Genomic DNA, 22,048 nt, shown 5'->3' on the forward strand with positions numbered 1-22,048 from the left:
GTTAAGGGTAAGGAAACTCAGGAGTCTATGTCCAAACAGTTGGCCCTTGAAAATGCTAATGAGGATTGCCAGGCCATTCTGTGTCCCATCAAGGAAAAGGAGGACATACTAGGGTACTTGAAGGCATATTGGAATGTTGGTTCTATCAAACATCAGGCACATATAAATGCTCTTGAGACCTACGCCATACAGAGGCAAGATCAGGGCAAACGTTTTAATTGTGGGAAACCAGGCCACTTCCATAAGGACTGAAGGGCACCTCCCAGCCATGCCTCTATGAGAGGACCCCTGGATCTTGTCCACTATGCTATAAGGGAAACCACTGGGCTAAAGATTATCACTTTAATTCTGATGCAGCTGGTGGCCATAATTCGGGAAACTTGTAAGTGGGACCAGCCCCAGACCCCACAAAATCAGGGGATGTTCCCAGCTGCAGCCCTTCTCTCCAGTGTGGAGTTTCAGAGCTCAGTCAGTAGATTCACTGCAACGAGCCACCGCAGGGAGCTCAGCCTTGAATATTCCCTTCCCTGATACAGTTACCATCTCTCCCACCCAAATTAATACCAGATTAAATTCTGGTATAAAGGGATGAGATTTGAATCCCCAGGCAGAAAGGGAGCTTACTCAGGTGAACCTTACAAGCAGTGCATCAGGTTTTCATGGTTATCTGGAAGAATCCCTGACAGTGACCATAAAGAATCTCTGATCCCTTACTCCACTCCCCATGGAGGGCATCTAGAGACTCACCAACAAGCGGTGGAGTTCAGGGAACAAGAATCTCTCCCGCGTGTGGGATATGTGGAGCTGAGTTCTGTACCTAATGGGCAACAGATTTTGAGGCAGGATAAAAGTGAGGAACTTTGGAATCAAAGAGTTGTGTCTATTGGTAAATTTGTGCTGGCAAACGAGCAGAACTTTGTGTAAAAGAGCTCAGCTACCCTGAGAGCCTTTAGTCAGATCAGAGGTGGAGAAAGCCTTCTCTAGTTTGTAGTCTTAATTCCCAAGGTCAAGTGAACTTTCACTTCTGGTTCATGAGATTCCACCTCTGGGAAAACGCTTCAGGGCCAGTGGGTGCATGGTTTTTCTCCCACTCAGCAATTGCTTATTTGTGTAAAAATAAAAAGAAATGGCGCGGGCGAGGGAAGGGACGCCTCACCGCACCGAGCCAGGCACAGGGCCTAGGGCAGCAGCCGTCTCTCCCGCCACCCGAGTTCGGTAGCCTCTGGCCGCTTCCCCCACCCCGGGGAGGTTGATGGCGAAGATGTGGCAGGTGAAGGAAGGAACGGAGCCATGATGGTTGGTCTCACTTGCAGTTTATTCCAGTCTTCCCTCTATACACTCTCCATCCTCTCTACACCTGTCCGCCCTCTATACACTTTCCGCTCCCTCACCTTCTCTCCAAACCCCTTTTATTGATCATGGCCCTTCCAAAGGGCGCAATACATTGACGTCACCAAAAGCACCAAAAGATCTTACAGGAAGAACATTGAGGCAACATAATTCTCTTGTATCTGCAGGCCCTTAATCTAGGCCCCCTGGAAAGAAGATACAAAAACAAAAGGGAAGCCTTCTTTGGGCTGAAAGCACTCGGATTTACATCCCAAAGACCAGGCTGGGCTGCAGCCTGGAATCTACAATGTCAAATCAAACCTGGCTAGCACCTTAGATCTGCGGGGTCAAAGATCAGCTAGGTTTCTGTGACAAAAGGTTTCTGTGACAAAACTCCAGAAGGCAGCTGGAAAAGGGGAAATATTCCAACATCTCCCCCCTTTTTGTTTAGAACAGATTTTAACCATAAAATAAAATACTAGGCACAAAAGGTTCAATAACACTAGCAGAACACCTATTCTCTAGGACAGATACTCTTTCAGCAGGACCCATCCAAGGATGAAATCCCAATGGTTGTGTTTCTCCTCTCCTTGTCTGAAAAACATATAAGCATTCACAATATTAATCATTTTGTATGGGCATAGCAAGAGATGCATTAAACTTTTAGAATTGCTCTCCGGGAGTCACCTCGATCTCAGACTACAGCGCTCAGGCCAGATTAGTCTTTCCTAGCCCTAGCAGGGCCCTGTCTCATCGTTGCTTTTGGATCATGAAATGACATCCCATGACCAAGCTCTTAACATATAGTTAAGCATTAGGCGCTTTGGCCAGGCCCATCTCGATGCCAGGGTAGCACACAACTTACCGCTTGCCCTGGGTCCTTCTTCGTCCCACGTTGGGACCCTGCCTTTTAGAGGGCTAGGAACTGAGGGCAACCAAGGCTAGAGTCAAGAAAGCAGATGCCCAGGAATTAATAATATTCAAAGCCAATTAAATTCCAATTGCAAAGGCATAATATTAAATGTCTTCCTTTGTCCATACAAAAAGAAATGGCTATAAACTAAACTATTCAAAAGACAGGAAGAGAGGAGAAAGACAATATCTCACTCATACATATAAAATCATAGATTTAACTCATCAAAAATACTTCGCCATATAACTGAAAACCCAATACCAAAGGATAGTTATTACAGGTACTATGAATTTACAAATCCATTATTCTAACTGTTCACATATATATTATATGCTAACATATGATTCTTAACATTATCCCATAAGAATTCAGTCAAATTTTACAACATGAGTGTTATACAAAATAAAGCATAATTCTAATCTACAGGAAATCAAAAGGGCGCACAAGCTAAAACAGAAAGAGTTAAATTTCCATTAAAATACATCAGGTTAAAAATCCAAATTAAAATGAAGCAGTAAGAAAAAATCTATTGCATCCATACACTGATTATCTTTAAATTGCCATACCAGGCTTATTTCTACTCTTTTGTCTGTATGAACATAACTTTGATGGGCGTGGCCATACCTAAGCTCCTAGTGGCAAGGGGAGAAAGGAGGAACCAATGATATCCAACACTTATTGACCCAGGAGGCACAGAGATGCTTCATTCATGGGTGCTCACCCACTCAGCCGTTACAGATGCTGAGTCTGGTGAGGGACAGAAGGCATTGTTCCTAGGATATTCTGCTTGTATGTGTGTATGGTTATGAAGCAGGCTATTTCTGATGTCAGGAAAGAGCTTCCAATGAAGGCTGTAACTCACCACATTGGTTTCTTCACTTGCCCAAGTGCCAGGGCCTGCTAATATCATCAGTTATGTGGTTGGTCTCTACCCTGGTGTCGTGACTGAGTCTATAAATGTCCCAAATGCTATAGTTCAACAACTGCTTCAGAAGCTACAGTCTCTTTTACAAGAGGAGTTTGAACTTACTTTTATTACTCATATCAGATTTCATTCTGTCCTCCTGGACCTATGACTTGGGTACAGTTTTTTTTTTTAAAGGAAGTAGATGCCCCAGAGTGTGGATTGTTTGGGGACAATTTACTCCCAAGTTTTAAAAGCATAATATTAACTGCATAAAAAGCATAATATTAATTTTGTCTATACGAAAAGGACATTGTTTTAAAGCAAACTATTCTAAAGATACAAGTATAAGAGAAAGGCAATATTAACTTGCAATACAAGTTCAGTGTCCTTAGAAGGATCTGTCCTTACAAATTAACAAAATCTGATTAGAGAAAAAGATGATTAACTGGTTGGGGAGGAGAGCACAGAGAAGTTACAGATAAACAAAGGGATGGGAGTGACTCGGGAGCACTGTGATGGGTGTAACCTGAAAATTCCAAGTTCCCTATGGCAAGGGAGAAAGGACAAACCAATGTTATCCTACAGAAAACAATATGGGCATCTTCCAAAAACTAAAAATTAAGCTTCCATATGACCCAGTAATACTACTTCTAGGAATATACTCCAGAGACCCAAAACACACTGCTGGAAAAAAAAAAGCATCTGCACTTCTATGCTCATTGCAGCACTACTCACAATAGTCGGATTTAGAAATAACTCGAGTGCCTGAGAAAGATCACTGGATAAAGAAACTATGGTACACCTACACGATGGTATACTACACAACCACCAGGGAAAATGAGTCATGAAATTCTTGTATAAATGGATGGACAGGAAGAGTGTCAAGCTGAGTGAAATGAGTCAGAGGGAGAGGGACAGACATGGGATGATTGGACTCATTTATAGGATATAAATAAAAGCTGCATGAGACCAATGCCAAAGGCAAGAGTAAAGGAGAGTTGGGAGGAATGGTCCATGGTTGGAAGCTTTACACAAGTGGCGTGGGGAGTGGGCAACTAGGATAGAGAAGGGACCAGTATGCATACAATAGTTAGAAATGATTACTCTGGAGAAAAACTCAGTATTGAAAGTAGGAAAGCAACGAACATGATAAACTTTCTGTATCTTTATTGCAAACCACAATGCACAAAAGGTAAGAGAGGTTGAGAGAGAGAGAAGAAAACCATAGAGGTAGGCTGGGGGAGGGCAATAGGAAGGAAACTGGGGACATTGGTGGTAGGAAATGTACAATGGTGAAGGGACAGGTGATGGAACATTTTATGACTGAAACCCAATCATGAACAAATTTGTAACTGTGCATCTCACAGTGAATCAATAATATATATACATATAAATAAATATCTCTTGCTTCATATAAGAAAAGTTTTCTTTTTTAAAATTTTTAAATTTTTTTTTATATTTCTTTTTTTTTTATTGAATCACCAAGTGGAGGGTTACAAAGTTCTCAGGATTATGTCAGTTATACAATATTCAAACACCCTTCCCTTCACCAGTGCCCATCTTCCATCACCAACCCCCCCAGTATATCTGCCGCCCCCTCCCACCTCCCAAGTCCCCACCCTTGTACGTGATAAGTTTCACTTCATTTACGCTTATCTCGATTACATTCCATGTTTCAACACACAACTCACTACCGTTGCTGGGGTTTCCCCCAAAAAAGAAAAAGACAGTCCTATTGCCAATGAGGCATTTGATAGTTCTCCATTGCTAAGAATATAGAGATATTAAGTCCTGCTGTTTGTTACATAACTTTTCTTTTTCCCCCTTGCCCCGCGCCACCGAGTTCACGCCTGTTTTGTAATCGCCACGCTGTCTGACAAAGGGAAAAAAACCGAAGAGGATGATTATTTCCCGTCATCAGCAGGCGTGGGGCTCTAGCTTAGTTGATAGTCTAGTAGAGTGTCTGCAAGCAGTTTCTGGAACCAAAGGTCTTGCGCTGATATCGGCTCCGGCTCGAGATACCACCAGCGTCCCGCTGGTCCATGTACATAATTTTTCCCCTTATTTCCCATTCCCACGCCACCAGGTCTGTTTGCTTAATGGACATCACACTATGTTTGACACCACACCACGTTTCTTCCCGAGAAAGAAGGATATTTCTTCTCAGCCGGTGTGGGGATAGGCGTTTCTCTCTTTTTTTTTCCTTTAATCTCTCTCTCTTTCCCTCAACTTCTACGGGGCACAGCACAGCATCTACCCCACTTCTCTGAGCACAAAATGGAGAGACGCACCCAAACGCGCGGCGTGGCTGGCGGGGGATCGAGGGCGGAGAAGTACCGGTCTCCGCCCACATCGGACACTTAAAGAGAGTGCAGCCACGTGGGCTTTCCCATTTCTCCGCGCCCGCACCCCCAGAATGACTGATGAAGAGGAAGGAGCTGCTTGGGACACCAGCAGCCCACCAGCAACCTGCAGTATGTGACTTGAGAGTTTCCGCCAGGTCCCCCGTGCGGAAATCTCTCTCTCTCTCCTTCAACTTTTTCCCTGGACTTTAGACAGAAACCCAAAACCGCGCGGCCGCGGCAGTGGCCGCGCGACCTAATGTCATCTTAGTATCAGCAATATGTAATGGTTCCTTCTTAATGGGTCGGACTTTTGTGGGTGATCCTAACAAGAATAGTAAGTATTTTGTTGAAATATTGAAGGCAATCAAAATGGTAGCCATCTCTCTAGACTGAACTAAATTTTTTAAATTTTATTGAATCACCATGAGATAGTTACAAGCTTTCATGTTTGGGTTACAATCTCACAATGATCAAACACCCATCCCTCCACCAGTGCACATTCCCCACCACCAATATCCCGGGTACACCCCCCCTTTCCCACCCTCCCACTGCCTCCATGGCAGACAATATTCCCCATACTCTCTCTATACTTTTGGGCATTATAGCTTGAAGACAAAGTTTTAATAATATTAATATTACAGATTTTATATCTGTACTAATTATAGATTAACATTACAGATATCAATATTATTGCATTTTGAAATTTATGTGATGCAGCTAAAGTAAATTTTACAGTTTAAACTTTACATGCACATATTGGAAGATAATAAGAAAATAAAATCATGAGGACTATATCTTTAGTGACAAGAAAAGGAATAAAAGTAATCAGTAATATATTAATGTTAAAATCAATAAGGAAAGAAATAAAAATGGTCAGCAGTATTTATATCTTAAGCAATAGGGAAATGATAAAAAAGACCAAGGTACAACACGATGGAAAATGCTTGTGAATAATATAAGGATAATCAACCTGCACAAATATTTGATAAGAAGTGCCAACATAATATATGTTTAAAATTCTTAGAAGAAAAGTGGCTCAATTTTAAGAATCTACACCTACTATTTGCTGGAGATAAATTTCAATAGAAGAGTGCTTGACTTTTATGTAGTAAACACCAAGTTTAATTTTCATCAACCCCCAGATATGAATAAGCACTTCTGCCATAAAATAAACTGCATATTATTAGTTTTAATATACTTTGATTTATGCTTATGGCAGTGAAAATATTCCCACAATCAAGAAAATGTATCCATCACACACAAAAGTTTTCTCATGAACCTTTCTACTCCCTCCTCATTCCACTAATTCTCTCACTAGGTAACTACTCAAATATATTTCATAGATATGCAGGGAAACGTTTTGTCCTTGTTGTACTTGTCAATACTTCAGTTACTCAGAATCAGATTCAGAGCTGAAATCTCAAGATTTTTACAGAGGAGATGATGGTGATGATGAGAAATGTGTACCTTGGTGAATCTATTTTTTATAAATTTGGAAACATAGACAAGACTGCCATTTGAAGACATTAGGAACTTCAACTTTGGGATTTATATTTATCAGGTGACTATTCAAATAAACTTTGGTCATGGTCTATGTATTCAGTACTTTGTGATAGCACTCTTTACTCTCAGTTTACTCAGGGTTCAAAATCTCTGGATCTCCTTTGATGCAGTCATCTTCAGACATGATATCAAAATGGAAAATGCCAACACCAAGTTATAGCTTCCTATATTTTTCTGAGTATGTCTTAAAGTTTAGTCAGTCCCTCTACCCTCCATATTGATACTTTGATACACAGGAGATGGAGTCTCAAGACATCAAGCTTGAATATACTGAATTGTCAGAAGTTTTTCTATAAACAAACCAACATATCCATTAAATTACATGTTGTGACATCCATGTGCATTCACAGAGTGCACTTTACCAGCTGTCCTCTTATTCCCTGTCCACAGGGATATGGAAGGATCCTAGGCAGCTGGTGACCAGAAAGGGCTGAACTATGAATAAGTCTGAGTAAATTGGGTCTGCAGATTTTAAGGGATAAAGCTTCCTCTTCAGATATTGTAGCATCCATACCTCTCTTTGAATCTCTTGACTATCTGCAAGGTATATCTAATTATGCCCTCATAGTATTGTAGCAATTTTCTATTTCTCTCAGAAATCTTCATGAACAAAGTATCTTTCCATGAAAAGAAAGTGAGGATTGACTATTCATGATGCAGTGATTCTGCTTTTCATCATGCCCCAAATATATAAATTCAAAATTATATGCACAGTTATGTTTATTGCAGCACTTGGTACACCTGTCAGGATATAGAAAAATGCTCTGGGAATGCCCAATGGCCGATGAATGGATACAAAGGAAAGAAGCTGCAGTGCATGTACACAATGGGATACTATGCACTCAGATAAAACGTCGACATATTTCAGTTTGCTGTAACTTGGATGGAACTGGAGGGTGTCATGTCCCAGAAAATAAGCCAAAGTAAGAAAGACAAATAACAAATAACTCACTTATGGTAAATGGTGAAATAAAACAAAGAAATAGTATCAAATAGCAACAAAACCTTTCCCTTGGGTTACCAAATTGAGAATACCAAGAAGGGCTCTGTGTTGGTGGGGTGGGATGTAGACTGGAATAATATATAAGGATAACAATAATGTAGAATAATAAATGTATAAGGACATTGGAGTAGTTTCTCTGGAGCACTTTTGTGGTGATTAGGTGAGTTAATTATGTATATTAATAGTAAATGCATCAATGCTATCTTATCTAAAATATAATAAAAATTCATCATCATCATCATCATCATCATCATCATCCCGTTGATCGTTGAATTTCTCGAATGGTCTCAGTAAAGTCTCCATTCGTCCTAGCCCCAAAATGCCGCATTGAAGGTTCCTTCAGGGTCAGGGGAATGAGACCCAGCTTGTTACTGGTTTTGGCATATGAATACACCATGGGGAGCTTGTGAGGCTCTCCCATGTGGGCACGGAACTCTCATAGCTTGCCAATTTCTCCCAGAGGGAGAAGTAAGCTATAAGATATAGAGCTTCTGGGAGCTTGCTTTTAAGTCTCTGGATGTTGGCCATTGACGGGATTACACAGGCTGGGGGCAGTCCCTGGGTGTGACCGCCTAGTTACTGGAAAGTGGGAAATCTGGGTGGAAGAGGCCCAGTCCTGATCCGAGCAGTCTTGGAGGTCTCATCCCTGGGTCCCACACACCTGGGTTCCTCTGCTGGTTCCTTCATGCATGAGGCTTGTCTGAACGTGTGAAGAGGGACCTTGAGCATGGCTGTGGCTAGGTTCGGAGGTCTTCGGCTGCTGGGGGTTTTGTTTGGGGCGGAGAGGCAAGCTGGAGCCCATCCCCTCCAAGTAGGCCCTGGGGAAGACAGCCAGGCGCGCGGTCAAGAGACTCTTCAAATTAATAAAAGAAATTATGAACAGTTGGTTTAACTTGACCTCATAAAACAGCACAGTAAGAAACAAAACCCTAAATTTAAATGTCTTAAGACATTCTCATAGGAGACCTGCCTACCCTACAATTTATTTTTAAATCATAACATCTTTCTTCTCTTTTTATTTATTTATTTTTATAATTTATTTATTAGTGAGTCACAGTGAGGGTACAGTTACAGATTTATACATTTTCGTGCTCATGTTTCCCTCATACAAAGTTCGAGAACCCATCCCTTCACCAGTGCCCATTCTCCACCACCAATAAACCCAGCATCCCTCCCACCACCCCTAATCCCATCTCCCCCCGCCCTCCCTCCGCCACTGTGGCAGGGTCTTCCCTTTTGTTCTCTCTCTCTAATTAGGTGTTGTGATTTGCAATAAAGGTGTTGAGTGGCCATTGTATTCAGTCTCTAGTCTACATTCAGCACACTTCACCCTTCTCCCACGTGGCCTCCAACCACATTTTACTTGGTGTTCCCTACTCTATCTGAGCTGCCTTTTTCCCAGAATGTGAGGCCAGATTCCAAGCCATGGAGTCAACTTCCTGGTAATTATTTCTACTATTCTTGGGTGTTAGTCTCCTACTCTGTTATTCTATATTCCACAGATGAGTGCAATCTTTCTATGTCTGTCTCTCTCTTTCTGAATCATTTCACTTAGCATGATACTTTCCATGCCGATCCACTTATATGCAAAGTTCATAACCTCATTTTTTCTAACAGATGCATAGTATTCCATTGTATAGATGTACCAAAGTTTCTTCAACCAGTCATCTGTTCTAGGGCACTCGGGCTTTTTACAGATTCTGGCTATTGTAAATAACGTTGCGATGAACATATGAATGCAGATGTCATTTCGACTATACTTTTTTGATTCTCTGGGATATATTTCCAGCAGTGGTATTGCTGGGTCAAATGGGAGCTCAATTTCTAATTTTTTGAGAATCGTCCATATTGTTTTCCAAAAGGGCTGAACCAGTCGGCATTCCCACCAGCAGTGTAGAAGGGTCCCTTTCTCCCCACATCCCCTCCAACAGTGGTTGCTTTTGTTCTTTTGGATGTGTGCTAGTCTCTGTGGTGTGAGGTGGTATCTCATGGTTGTTTTGATCTGCATCTCTCTGATGATTAGTGATGCGGAGCACTTTTTCATGTGCCTTTTGGCCATTCGTATTTCTTCCTTGGTAAAGTTTCTGTTCATTTCTTTGCCCCATTTTTTGATGGGGTTGGATGTTTTCTTCTTGTAGAGTTCAACCAATGCTTTATATACCATTGATATCAACCCCTTAGCTGATGGGTATGGTGTAAATATCCTTTACCATTCTGTAGATAGTCTTTGTATTCTGGTCACTGTATCTTTTGCGGTGCAGAAGCTTTTTAGTTTAATGTAGTCCCATTTGTAGCCCATCCCCTCCGAGGGGCCCTGGGGAAGACAACCAGGCACAAGGTCAAGAGACTCTTCAAATTAATTTAAAAAAAGATTTATGAACTGTTGGTTTAACTTGACCTCATAAAACAGCACAGGAAGAAATGAAACCCTAAATTTAAATGTCTTATGACATTCTCATAGGAGACCTGCCTACCCCACAATTTATTTTTAAATCATAACATTTTTCTTCTCTTTTTAAATTTATTTTTGTTATAATTTAGGTAATAGGACTGCAATAGTATCAAGTTTTGAGTGTTGATGTACAAAGATATGGCCTTCCCTTTCAGTGCCAATGACTTTTTCACCATCCCTATGTCCTCACCAGTCCAATGAATCTTCCCTCTTTTTCCTCCCCATTATTTTTTAGTTGATAATATTGGTTTTGATGTGTGCTACTATTTCCCTTTGCATCACCCAAGTGCTTAAGACCTTACATTTATGTTCCTGTGTTACTTCCAATCAATCTCTTCATTCACCTCACCCCTCTCCCAAACTTGGCACTCTCAAGCCTGTAGTTGTCTATCCCACTTCAAAGTTACTGACAGTGTTCATGCCTTTTGATTCTCTGTAATCCGCATATGAGTGCTATCATCTTGTGCTATTTTTCTTGTCTGGCTTATTTCACACAGCTTGATACCTTTTAATCCCATCCGAGTTTATTTGAACTGCATGACTTAATTTTTTTCTTGTGACCCTTTACTGTACATATACCACAACTTATTGGTCCATTCAACATTTGGGTTGCTTTCATATTCTTGGAATTATACTAAGAGTTGAAATGAACATGAAATGCATTCATATGTGTGTATGTATATTCTAATAGATTGTTTTTTGTGCCACACCCAACTATGCTCAGGGCTTTCTCTTGTCTCTGTGCTTATGGATCATTCTGGAACTATATGTGGTTCTTCTAGGGATTGAATCTGGGTTGGTTTTATGCAAGACAAGCACCTTGCCCACTGTACTATCTCATGGGATGGTTGGGTCAAATGTGAATTCCATTTTTTAATTGCATTGCAGTGAGATATACAGAAGATTGTTCATGATCCAGTTTTAGTTATATAATGTTCTAACACCCATGCCTTTACACAGTGTACATTTCCCAACACCAATGTCCAGAGTTTCTCTGTCTCTCTGTCTCTGTTTATATATCTCTCTGCCTCTCTCTTATCTCTCTCTCTCAACCTTAGGGTTTTCAATACAGAAAATGAAAGGTTATCAGATATATTTCTTATTAACTTTTATTACTCAGTTCCTGTCCAAAATGATTATTTCCAACTATTATTGTCATATTGGTCACTTCCCTATCCTAACTGCCTTTCACCACAAACACACACGTGCACACACACACACACACACTTGTGGCAAGCATCCAACCATTGACCAGTCCTCCTCACTCTTGTTTACCCTGGCTTTCGCTATTAGTCTCCCCACAAATAACTTTGCTATTAACCCTTTAACAGATGGGTATTGGGTAAGTAATTTTTCCCTTTAAGTGGGTTGTCTTTTTATCATAGACATTGTTTCTTTTGAGGTGTAAAACTTCTCGTAGTCCCATGTGTTTGTCTTTGCTTCCACTTTTTTGGTCAGTTGTGTTTCATCTTAGAAGATGCCTTTAGCTTCTGTGTCTTTTGATTAAGTTTTCTTCCATGTATACCTTATGGATAAAGGTATGATGTTAGATCTTTAATCTATTTTGATCTGATTTTTTGTATGGCCTTAGAAAGAGGTATAGTTCAGTTTTACATGTAGCTGTTCAGTTTTTCTAGAACCACTTGTTGAAGAGGCTTCCCTTGCTCCATTTAGTATTTCTTTCTCCCTTACCAAAGATTAAATGATCATATATTTGGAAGGTGTGTGTAAGAATATTCAACTCTATTCCATTGGTCCACAGATCTGTTGTTGTTTCAATACCATGATGGACTTTTTTTAGAGGGTGTTGTTTTTCTATTAGTGAATCATCGTGAGGTACAGTTACCAGACTTACAAACTGTTGTGCTTTCATTTCAGTCCTACAATGGTCAAGTATCCATCCCTCCACCAGTGCCCATTTTCCACCACCAATGGTCCAAGCATCCCTCCTACCATCCCCAAGCTGATTGCCCTCCCCTCCCCTGCCTCTGTGGCAGGGTATTCCCTTTTGCTCTCTCTCTCTCCTTTTGGGTGTTGTGGTTTGCAATATAGGTATTAAGTGGCCATCATGTTCGGTCTATAGTCTGCTTTCAGGGTGTGTCTCCCCTCCCAAGCGGATCCTGCTAGCACCATTTACTTGATGATCCCTTCCCAAACTGAACTGCCTTTCCCCCAAGTATGCGAGGCCACCTTCTAAGCTGTGGAGTAATCCTCCCAGTACTTATCTTTAATAATCTTGGGTGTCAGTCTCCCATTCTGTTACTTTATATTCAGCAAATGAATGTAATATTTTCTGTGTTTGTCTCTCTATTTCTGACTCATTTTGCTTAACATGATACTGTCCATGTTGATCCATCTATATGCAAATTTCATGACTTCATCTTTTCTATAATACCAAGTTCCTGGAAGAGAGCGATGCAGAGTCTCTTGCCCCCGCCCCCGCGTGCCTGGCTGTCTTCGATGGAGCCCCTCAGAAGGAACTGGTTTCCTTTCCCTCCCCTCCCCAAGCAGAGCTTTGACAGTTGAAGACCTCCAGAGCCCAGCCACAGCCATACTCAAGGCCACTCTCCACATGTTCAGATGAGCCTCACGCATAAAGGGACTGGCAGAGGAACCCAGGTGTGCTGGATCCGGGGCTGAGATCTCCAAGCCTGCATCTTCACACGTTGTGGCAATAGTGCCAAAGAGCTCCCAGTAGGTGGTCATTCTGGGATTTATCTTCTCTTTTTTATTTGGTTAAAACTTTTAAAATTTATTTTATTTTTTATTTTTTACTTTTTAATTCTTTAATTAGTGAGTCACCATGAGGGTATAGATAAAGATTTACACATTTTCAAGCTTTTTTCCCCTCATACAATGTTCGCAAACCCATCCCTCCACCAGTGCCCACTCCCCACCACCAATAAACCCAGTATCCCTCCCACACCCAATCCCATCTCCCCCCCACCCCACCGTGCCTCTGTGGCAGGGTATTTCCCTTTTGATATCTCTCTCCAATTGGGTGTTGTGGTATGCAATAGGGGTATTGAGTGGCCATTGTGTTCAGATTCTAGTCTACTTTCAGCAAGCATCTCCCTTACCGCGCGGGATCTCCAACCACATTTTACTTGGTGTTCCCTTCTCTATCTGAGCTGCCTTTTTACCCAGCATGTGAGACCAGCTTCCAAGCCATGGAGCCAACCTCCTGGTACTTATTTCTACTATTCTTGGGTATTAGTCTCCTACTCTGTTATTTTATATTCCACAGATGAGTGCAATCTTTCTATGTCTCTCTCTTTCTGACTCATTTCACTTAGCATGATACTTTCCATGTTCTTAAACTTTGCAGTCCTTTCTCCCTGTTCTGTGAAGTAGAATTTTGCATGAAGGAGATGATGGTCCGATCCCATTTGAAATTTTGGGACAACAGCAACATCGGTCGGGCAAAACCTTCAATTGAATATGATGTGGTAAGTTTCATTGTGGAACTGTCCACAGGGAGACTCTCATGTCTAACATTTGGATTCGGCCTTCTGGAACTGTGAGTTACCATGGATGGTCTTGGTCAAGATGATGACTCAGACAGTCTCTCACCCAGTTTTTTCCATTCTAGGCCATGGGTCCCGATGTGGAGTTCTTCAGGAGACCTTATCTGTCCTATCTTGGAATTAAAATCACTGACAATGATCTTGTAGAAGGTGTGGTCTTCTTTATAGAACTTCTCCAGCTCCATATAGAACTTCTTAATTTCTTTTTCATTGTAGTTGGATGTTGGTGCATAGACAATTAAGATAGAAACTGCAGGCAGTGAGCCACATCTATTCAAGTGTAATCGTCCGATTTGGGTTGTTAGGCATTCGAATGAATCGATGCTCATGGCCAAGTTCATGTTGACAAGGACACTGACGCCACCAACGCCTCTGTTGTTGCATGTTCCAAGGAACAGTTCTTCTCCAGTGTCGAAAATGGCGTGATATGATTGATGCCTACTCATTTCGGTCAGACCAATGATGTCGTGCTTGATCTTCTGTGCTTGCATCATCAGGTCCTCTATGGATGCTTCTGATGCCAGTGTATGTGCATAGAAACTACAGACAGTAATTTTAGTTCCTTCTTTGTTTATGACTAGTTCATTCACTGAAATTTTATCAGCCTCTCCTCACTCATCCTTCTTTTTTTTTTAATTTTATTGAATCACCATGTGGAGGGTTACATAGTTCTCAGGATTATGTCAGTTATACAATACTCAAACACCCTTCCCTTCACCAGTGCCCCTATCCCATCACCAACCACCCAAGTATACCTCCCGCCCCCTCCTGCCCCCCCAATCCCCGCTCCTGTAAGTGATAAGTTTCACTTCGTTTATGCTTTATCTTGGTTACATTCTATGTTTCAACACATAACTCTCTATTGTTGCTGGGATTTCCCCCCAAAAAGAAAAAGACAGTCCTACTGTCAAGAAAACATTTGGTAGTTCTCCATTGCTGAGAATGTAGAGATATTAAGTCCCACTCTTTGTTACATAACTTTTCTATTTTTCCCCCCTCGTCCCACGCCACCGAGTTCACGCCTGTTTAGTAATCACCACGCTGCCTGACAAAGGGAAAAAAAGGAAAAAGATGGTTATTTCCCATCATCAGCCAGCGTGGGGCTCTGGCTTAGTTGATAGTCTGGTAGAATGTCTGCAAGCAGTTTCTGGAACCAAAAGTAGTGCGCTGGTATCGGCCCCGGCTCGAGATTCCACCAGCGTCCCGCTGTTCCATGTACATAATAATTTATTCCCTTGTATCCCATTCCCATGCCACCAGGTTCGTGTCAACTTAATGGACATCATACTATGGTTAACGCCACGCCTCGTTTCTTCCAGAGAAAGAAGGATATTTCTTCTCAGCCGGTGTGGGGATATGGCTTAGTTCAATCTAAAGAGATGGTTACCACTTTGGTTGCCTTCAATATTTCAACAAAAGACTTACTATTTTTGTTAGAATTTCCCACCAAAGTCCGACCCGTTAAAAAGGAACCATTTCATATTGCTGATGATTAGATGATATTAGGTCGCGCGGCCACGCTGTTTTGGGTTTCTGTATAAAGTCCAGGGGAAGTACAGCCAGAAATTATACATCACTACAAACTTTTACCCTTTTTTGGTCCCCCCAAAGTCCAACCCGTTACTAAGGAACCATTTCATATTGCTGATGATTAGATGATATTAGGTCGCGCGGCCGCGCGGTTTTGGGTTTCTGTATAAAGTCCAGGGAAAAATCTGCCCGAAATTCTATCGCTACAATCTTTTACCCTTTTATGGTGCTCATAAGATGGGAAAACCTAGAGAAATACCGAGCCCCCACAGGGGCAGCCTGGCGGAAATGCTCAGTTCACATACTGCAAGTTTTTCAGTGGGCTGCTGGTGTCCAAAGTAGCTCTTTTGGCCTCCTCGGAGTGGCGGGCGCTGCGAGTGGGTCACTCATCCTTCTTAACACTACCATATTGTGGGCTCTTTCGGTGTCAGGAGAATGAGGCCCATTGTTTTTACTGTTTTTGGCATATCAAATATGCCACGGGTAGTTGCCAGGTTCTGCCATGTGGGTGGGGTACTCTTGGTAGCTTGCCAGGCTCTCCAAGATGGATGGAGGCTTTTAAGGTTGTCTCCAATCGCCCTTACAGGTGTTCTCATGGTTCACACCATATTTGAACCTCATCAAACATGGTGCAGAAATTATGGAAAATGGGCATTAAATGTCTTATAGTGTGTCACATTAATGATGCATTAATACATTCATAATCCCAATGACACATCCACAACTTGAGTGCCAGCTTCCCCTCATCAGTGTCTTAAGGACTGCTCTCATCACTCTTCCCTGGCCAGGTAAACTAAGTCCAATTCAGTTTCCTTTAGCTATTTGTTGCTCCTTCCCTTCTTCCTTCCTTCCTTCCTTCCTTCCTTCCTTCCTTCCTTCCTTCCTTCCTTCCTTCCTTCCTTCCTTCCTTCCTTCCTTCCTTCCTTCCTTCCTTCCTTCCTTCCTTCCTTCCTTCCTTCCCCCCTTCCATCCTTCCTCAAAGCATCGTGGTGCAAAGGATACCTGGTCATATTTTCATCTTCTTGATTTTATGGTGCTACATTTTGTAACCCAGCATGTGGTCTGTTTTGAGCACTGTTACATATGTGCTAGAGGAAAATGTGTACTCTACTTTCTGAGGATGGAGTGTCATGTGTGTGTCTGGAAGTGAATTTATTCATCTCTTTCATAACTTCCTATAATTCCAATATTTTCTTCTTGGTTTTTTCCTAGTTGGTATATTAAGCAGTGTAAGGAAGTATTAAAGTCTCCTACCATAATAGCATTGCCATCAATATCTTCCTTCATGTATACTAGCAATGACTTAAATATTTTGATGGTTCATAATAAGGTGCATATACATTTAAGAGTATGAGATCATCTCGATGTATTGATTCTCTAATCCCCAAAAAATGAGCACCCATGTATTTTATAGCCTTTTAAAATTTGAAGCCTATGTGGTCTGATATAGATAGACCCACCCTGACAATTTAAGGGTGATTATTTGATTATTTTTGTTTACTAACCTTTGACTATGAGCCTGCGTTTATCCTGACTGTTCATATATTTCTCTTGTAGGCAGAAGAAAGTTTGAATCAATTTTGTGATCCATCCTGTCACTCTGAGTCTTTTGATTGGGCAGTTCAGCCCATTGACTTTTAGGGAGATTATTGACATGAAGAAATTGGTTACCATAATTCTGTAGATATAATACATATGTAACATTTGTCTTATCTCTTAAAAATGCTCATTTAATACTTCTCACAAAATTGGTTTCAAGGCTGTAGACACACAGAGTTTATCCATGACTTCGCATCCTTACTTCCAGTCAAAACGAAAATCTAGATGGATAGAGTATTCTTGGTGAGTGTCCATTAAAAACAAATATATATATATAAACATATATATATATCTTGATGGTGCCTGGGCTGGAGTGGGGTGGGGAGTAGGAGAGGGTATCTGGGATCACTTGTGAAGGGATTGATGATGGAACATTTTGTCAAAAACACAATGATGATAACATACATAATAACTTTGTAATTGACAGTGTTTTAATAAAATAAAATTTTAAAATGTTATAAAATCTATATCTCACCATTCTCTTCTGGCCTATAGAATATCATTTGATATAAAAAATTTCAAGACCCGAGCACGGTGGGGTGCAATGATGTGTCTGTGGTGTTCTGTTGTTCTCAGGCTCTGGGGCGGCTCTCTCTCTCTCTCTCTCTCTCTCTCTCTCTCTCTATCTCTCTCTCTGCTTGCGTTCAGGTGTTTACATTCAATGCTCTCGAGCTGCTGTGTGTGGACCGGATCAGGATGGCTCCTCCTTGTGCTCTGCTTCTGTGTGTGCTGCTGTGCTCTCTTCGTCTGTCTCTCTATCTCTATCTCTGTCTCTGTCTCTGTAGTCTCTCCTCTGGTCTCTTCTGACCTCTCTCTGTCTCTGTTTCTATGTCTCCTCTCTTGCTTCTGTATCTTCTCTATCTGCTCTGTCTCTTCTCCTTGTTTCTGTCTTGCCTCTGCCTTCCTCCTCGCTTCTGTGTCTTCTGCCCATTTCTTCTCTTACAGTCTTAGTTATTATAGCAAGCACATAGAGCAGTAACACAAAGGTGGGTTGAACATTAACAAATCAACAAAGAGGGTAAAATCATTTCTCCAGGAGCTTAACAAAAATCTCATCTAAGGAGATTACTCCAGATTATTAGGAGTTCAAGGATAGGGTCCCAACAAGGGTGTGTCAGGGTGTGTCCCTTTCTTCCTTCCTCAGCTAGTAATCGACTTAAATAGTTGTAGTAAATCTACTTCAAATATTTCTAGCCATGTCATTCTGTATAAGCACAGTAAGAGCTGTATCAAGCTTAAAGTCTGGTTCTTTTTGAGGCCATCTCACTATATTTTCTAGACCACAGTCCTCAGGCACATTTGTCTTCATAACCCCAGCAGGGTCCTAGTCTCATGTTCACTTTTGGATCATGACAGCATTTGTCTATGACCATGCTCTCAACTTATAGTTGAGTATTGTGGCGCTTTGGCCTGGCCCATTTCGATGCCAGGGTAGCTCGCAGCTTGCCCTGGGTCCATTCAGTCCCTTGTTGGGACCCTTCTTTTGGGATGCAAGGAACTAAGGGCAGCTGAGTTGAGAAAGCAGATGCCCAGGAGTAAATATTATTGTAGTCAATCAACTCCCAAGTTACAAAGCATAATATTAACTGTCTTCCAGTGTCCATACAGAAAGGACATTGCTTTAAGGTAAACTAAGTTCCCTGCAGCACGGTTAAAAGGACAAACCCCATGTTATCCTACAATTTGATAAACCCATGGTGAATTTTATGGAAGACTCTTTGCATGTGAGTTCTATTATTTTGTTGCATTCAGTAGTCATTCTCTGTCTTTGGCTTTTGTCATTCTGATCATAATGTATCTTGGAGTTTTTTTATTTGGGTCTGTTTTGGATGCACCCCTCAGGTCTCTTGAATTTGTATGCCTGCAATCCTCAACTCAGAAATTATTATCTATAATTTAATTGACTAGTGATTATCCACTGAATTTGCTTTCCTGTTTCTCAGAAACTCTGATGATTCTTATATTGTTCCTTGTAAATCATCCCAGAATTCTCTAGTGAGCTGTTTTGTTAAATTTAAATTTTATTTTTATAAGGTTGTTCAAAATAGTTTATTACAATCAACATTCCAACATCAATCTCACCATCATTACATCTTCCCACCACCATTATTTTGAATTTTTTCTCCACCACCCAAGCCTGCCCCAAAGGTAGATCCTACATAATTTATTTTGTATTGCTTATTGTGAATAATCCTCTACAAATGATAAAAAATTTTTTCCTTAGAGGAAAATGTGTGAAGATTGCTGTCTCTCACCCTGGAGCCATAAATCCGTGTGTAAGTGTTGCTAACATGTTACAGTGTAAAAATTCAAATGCACATGTGCGTGGATGGGGGTGATGCAGTGTGTGTGTGTTGTTCAAGTGCTCTTAGGGTGGCTCTCTCTCTCTCTCTCTCTCTCTCTCGCCTCTCGCATTTGGTGCTCTCGAGCAGCTGTGAATGGACCAAATGAGATGGCTCCTCCTTTGTGCTCTACCTATGCGTGTACTGCTGTGCTCTATTCTATCTGTCTCTCTATCTCTGACTGTGTCTGTAGTCTCTCCTCTGGTCTCTTCCGACCTCTCTCTGTCTCCGTTATCTCTACTCTGGTCTCTTCCAACCTCTCTTCTTCTGATCTCACTTTCTGGAGCCCTTCTGCTTCAGTCTCTGGAGCTCCACTCGCTCTCAATTCTGACTCTGACTTTGACTCTGATTCTCACTCACTTTGTGCTCTTTCTTTCCCCTGATTCTGGCTCCGATGATGTTCTTTCACTCTATGCTCTGCTTCTGTGTCTTCTCTCTCACTTTTGTGTCTTATCTCTTGCTTCTGTGTCTTATCCCTTCTGTGTCTTCTCCCCCTACTTCTCTTTTAGTCTTAGTTTATATAGCAATCACATAGGGTGGTGACAGAAAGGTGGGTTGAACATTAACAAGTCAACATAGAGGGTAAGACCACTTCTCCAGGAGATTATCAAAATCTCATCTAAGAAGACTACTCCAGATTACTAGGAGATCTGCTTAAGGGCAGGATCCCATCCAGGGTGTGTCACTTTCTTCTTTCCTCAGCTAGTAATCCACTTAAACAGCTACAGAAAATTTACTTCTAATATTTCTAGCAATGTCACTGTGTATGAGCACAGTAAGAGATATATCAGACTTAAAGTTTGGTTCTTCCTGAGGACATTCACTATATGTTCCAGACCACAGTCCTCAGGCCAGGTTAGTCTTCCTAACCCCAGCAGGGTCCTAGTCTTGTTGTTACTTTTGAATCATTACAGCATTTGTCTATGACCATGCTCTCAACTTATAGTTGAGTATTGTGGCGGTTTGGCCTGGCCCATTTCAATGCCAGGGTAGCTCACAGTTTGCCCTGGGTCCATTCATTCCCTTGTTGGGACCCTGCTTTTGGGGTTCTAGGAATTAAGGGCAATTGAGTTAAGAAAGCAGATACCCAAGAGTAAATATTATTGGAGTCAATCAGCTCCCAAGTTACAAAGCATAATATTAACTGTCTTCCAGTGTCCATACAGAAAGGACATTGCTTTAAGGTAAACTAAGTTCCCTGCAGCAAGGCTGAAAGGACAAACCCAACGTTGTCCTACATTATAGGTTGTTTTAATATATATAAAAATATATTAGATATTTTTGTGTGCTAATATATTTTTTATATTTTTAAATTTTTAATTTTTTGATCGAGATTTCTTGTCTTCTACTTTATAGCAACTGAAAAGTGGTGTTCTATGCTTAGCACATCACTGTTGTAGAATATGAGATGTGGGGCTGCAAATGTGAATCTGTGCTAGAGGAATTCTAAATTTGGGTGATACAGTTGGAGTTAAGTTTTTAACTGAATGGTGAAGTTTCATTCTTATGTGATGCTCCTCTTGCACCTATAGAGACTGGCCATGAGCATGGCAGCCATTGGTTTCTGGAAGTTTTTGGCTGCCTGGGCTCTGTTGGGGTACCCACCCCACTCCGGGGTATCCTGGATGAGGCTCAACATGACTCGAGGTCTGGAGGCATCTCTCTGAGCTGTTTTTTTATTTTCATATTTTCCCCACCTTTTGTTATTTTCTAGAGGTTTCCTGCATCTCATCTTCTGACATTTTCCCCTGTGCTATTCTTTCGAGACCTTCTATTGTTCCCTTCCTTCCTTCCTTCCTTCCTTCCTTCCTTCCTTCCTTCCTTCCTTCCTTCCTTCCTTCCTTCCTTCCTTCCTTCCTTCCTTCCTTCCTTCCTTCCTTCCTTCCTTCCTTCCTTCCTTCCTCCTTCCTTCCTTCCTTCCTTTCTTCCTCTTTCTTTCTTTCTTTCTTTCTTTTCTTTCTTTCTTTCTTTCTTTCTTTCTTCTCTTTCTTTCTTTCTTTCTTTCTTTCTTTCTTTTCTTTCTTTCTTTCTTTCTTTCTTTCTTCTTTCTTTCTTTCTTTCTTTCTTTCTTTCTTTCTTTCTTTCTTTCTTTCTTTCTTTCCTCTTTCTTTCTATCTTTTTTTTCTTTCTTTTTCTTTTATTCTTTCTGTATTTGTTTCATTTGGGGGTCACACCAGTGGTACTCAGAGGTAACTTCCGGCTTGGCCTCTAGGAATTACTCCTGGCAGTGCTCAGGAAACTGTATGAGGTGCTTTGTGTTGAACTCCGATCAGCCATGTGATAGGCACCCTACCCATTGTACTATCTCTCCGGCCCCAAAGCTCTATGATTTCTTACCACCACAGCAATGTTTGTGAGGACTTTTCAGTAGTAAAGTTTTTCTTCACTGATCTTAAGGAAACGAGTAAAATCATTGACTCATCTAGATGTAATCTTTCATATCGAGACCTGATCATTAAGGTCTTTATAGATATATACCAGTAAGAAGTTGCTGAGACAAGACCCAACTGCCAGTGCCAGTGGGATGAAGGTTAGTCG

At 41.3% G+C, this 22,048-nt stretch overlaps 1 protein-coding gene across 1 annotated transcript in view; it reads right to left on the reverse strand.

The window, feature by feature from the left end:
• LOC129403257 (uncharacterized) overlaps nt 1-21,149 on the reverse strand; it is a 146,906-nt gene extending 125,757 nt beyond the window's left edge. Inside the window, 3 exon segments of the mRNA XM_055129786.1 lie at nt 12,994-13,006; nt 14,086-14,628; nt 21,116-21,149. Coding sequence (XP_054985761.1) covers nt 12,994-13,006; nt 14,086-14,628; nt 21,116-21,149 — 590 coding nt within the window.
• Between the last annotated feature and the right edge of the window lie 899 nt (nt 21,150-22,048).

The sequence above is a fragment of the Sorex araneus genome, chromosome 1 (genome assembly GCF_027595985.1).
Source record: "Sorex araneus isolate mSorAra2 chromosome 1, mSorAra2.pri, whole genome shotgun sequence".
NCBI classification, from domain to species: Eukaryota; Metazoa; Chordata; class Mammalia; order Eulipotyphla; family Soricidae; genus Sorex; species Sorex araneus.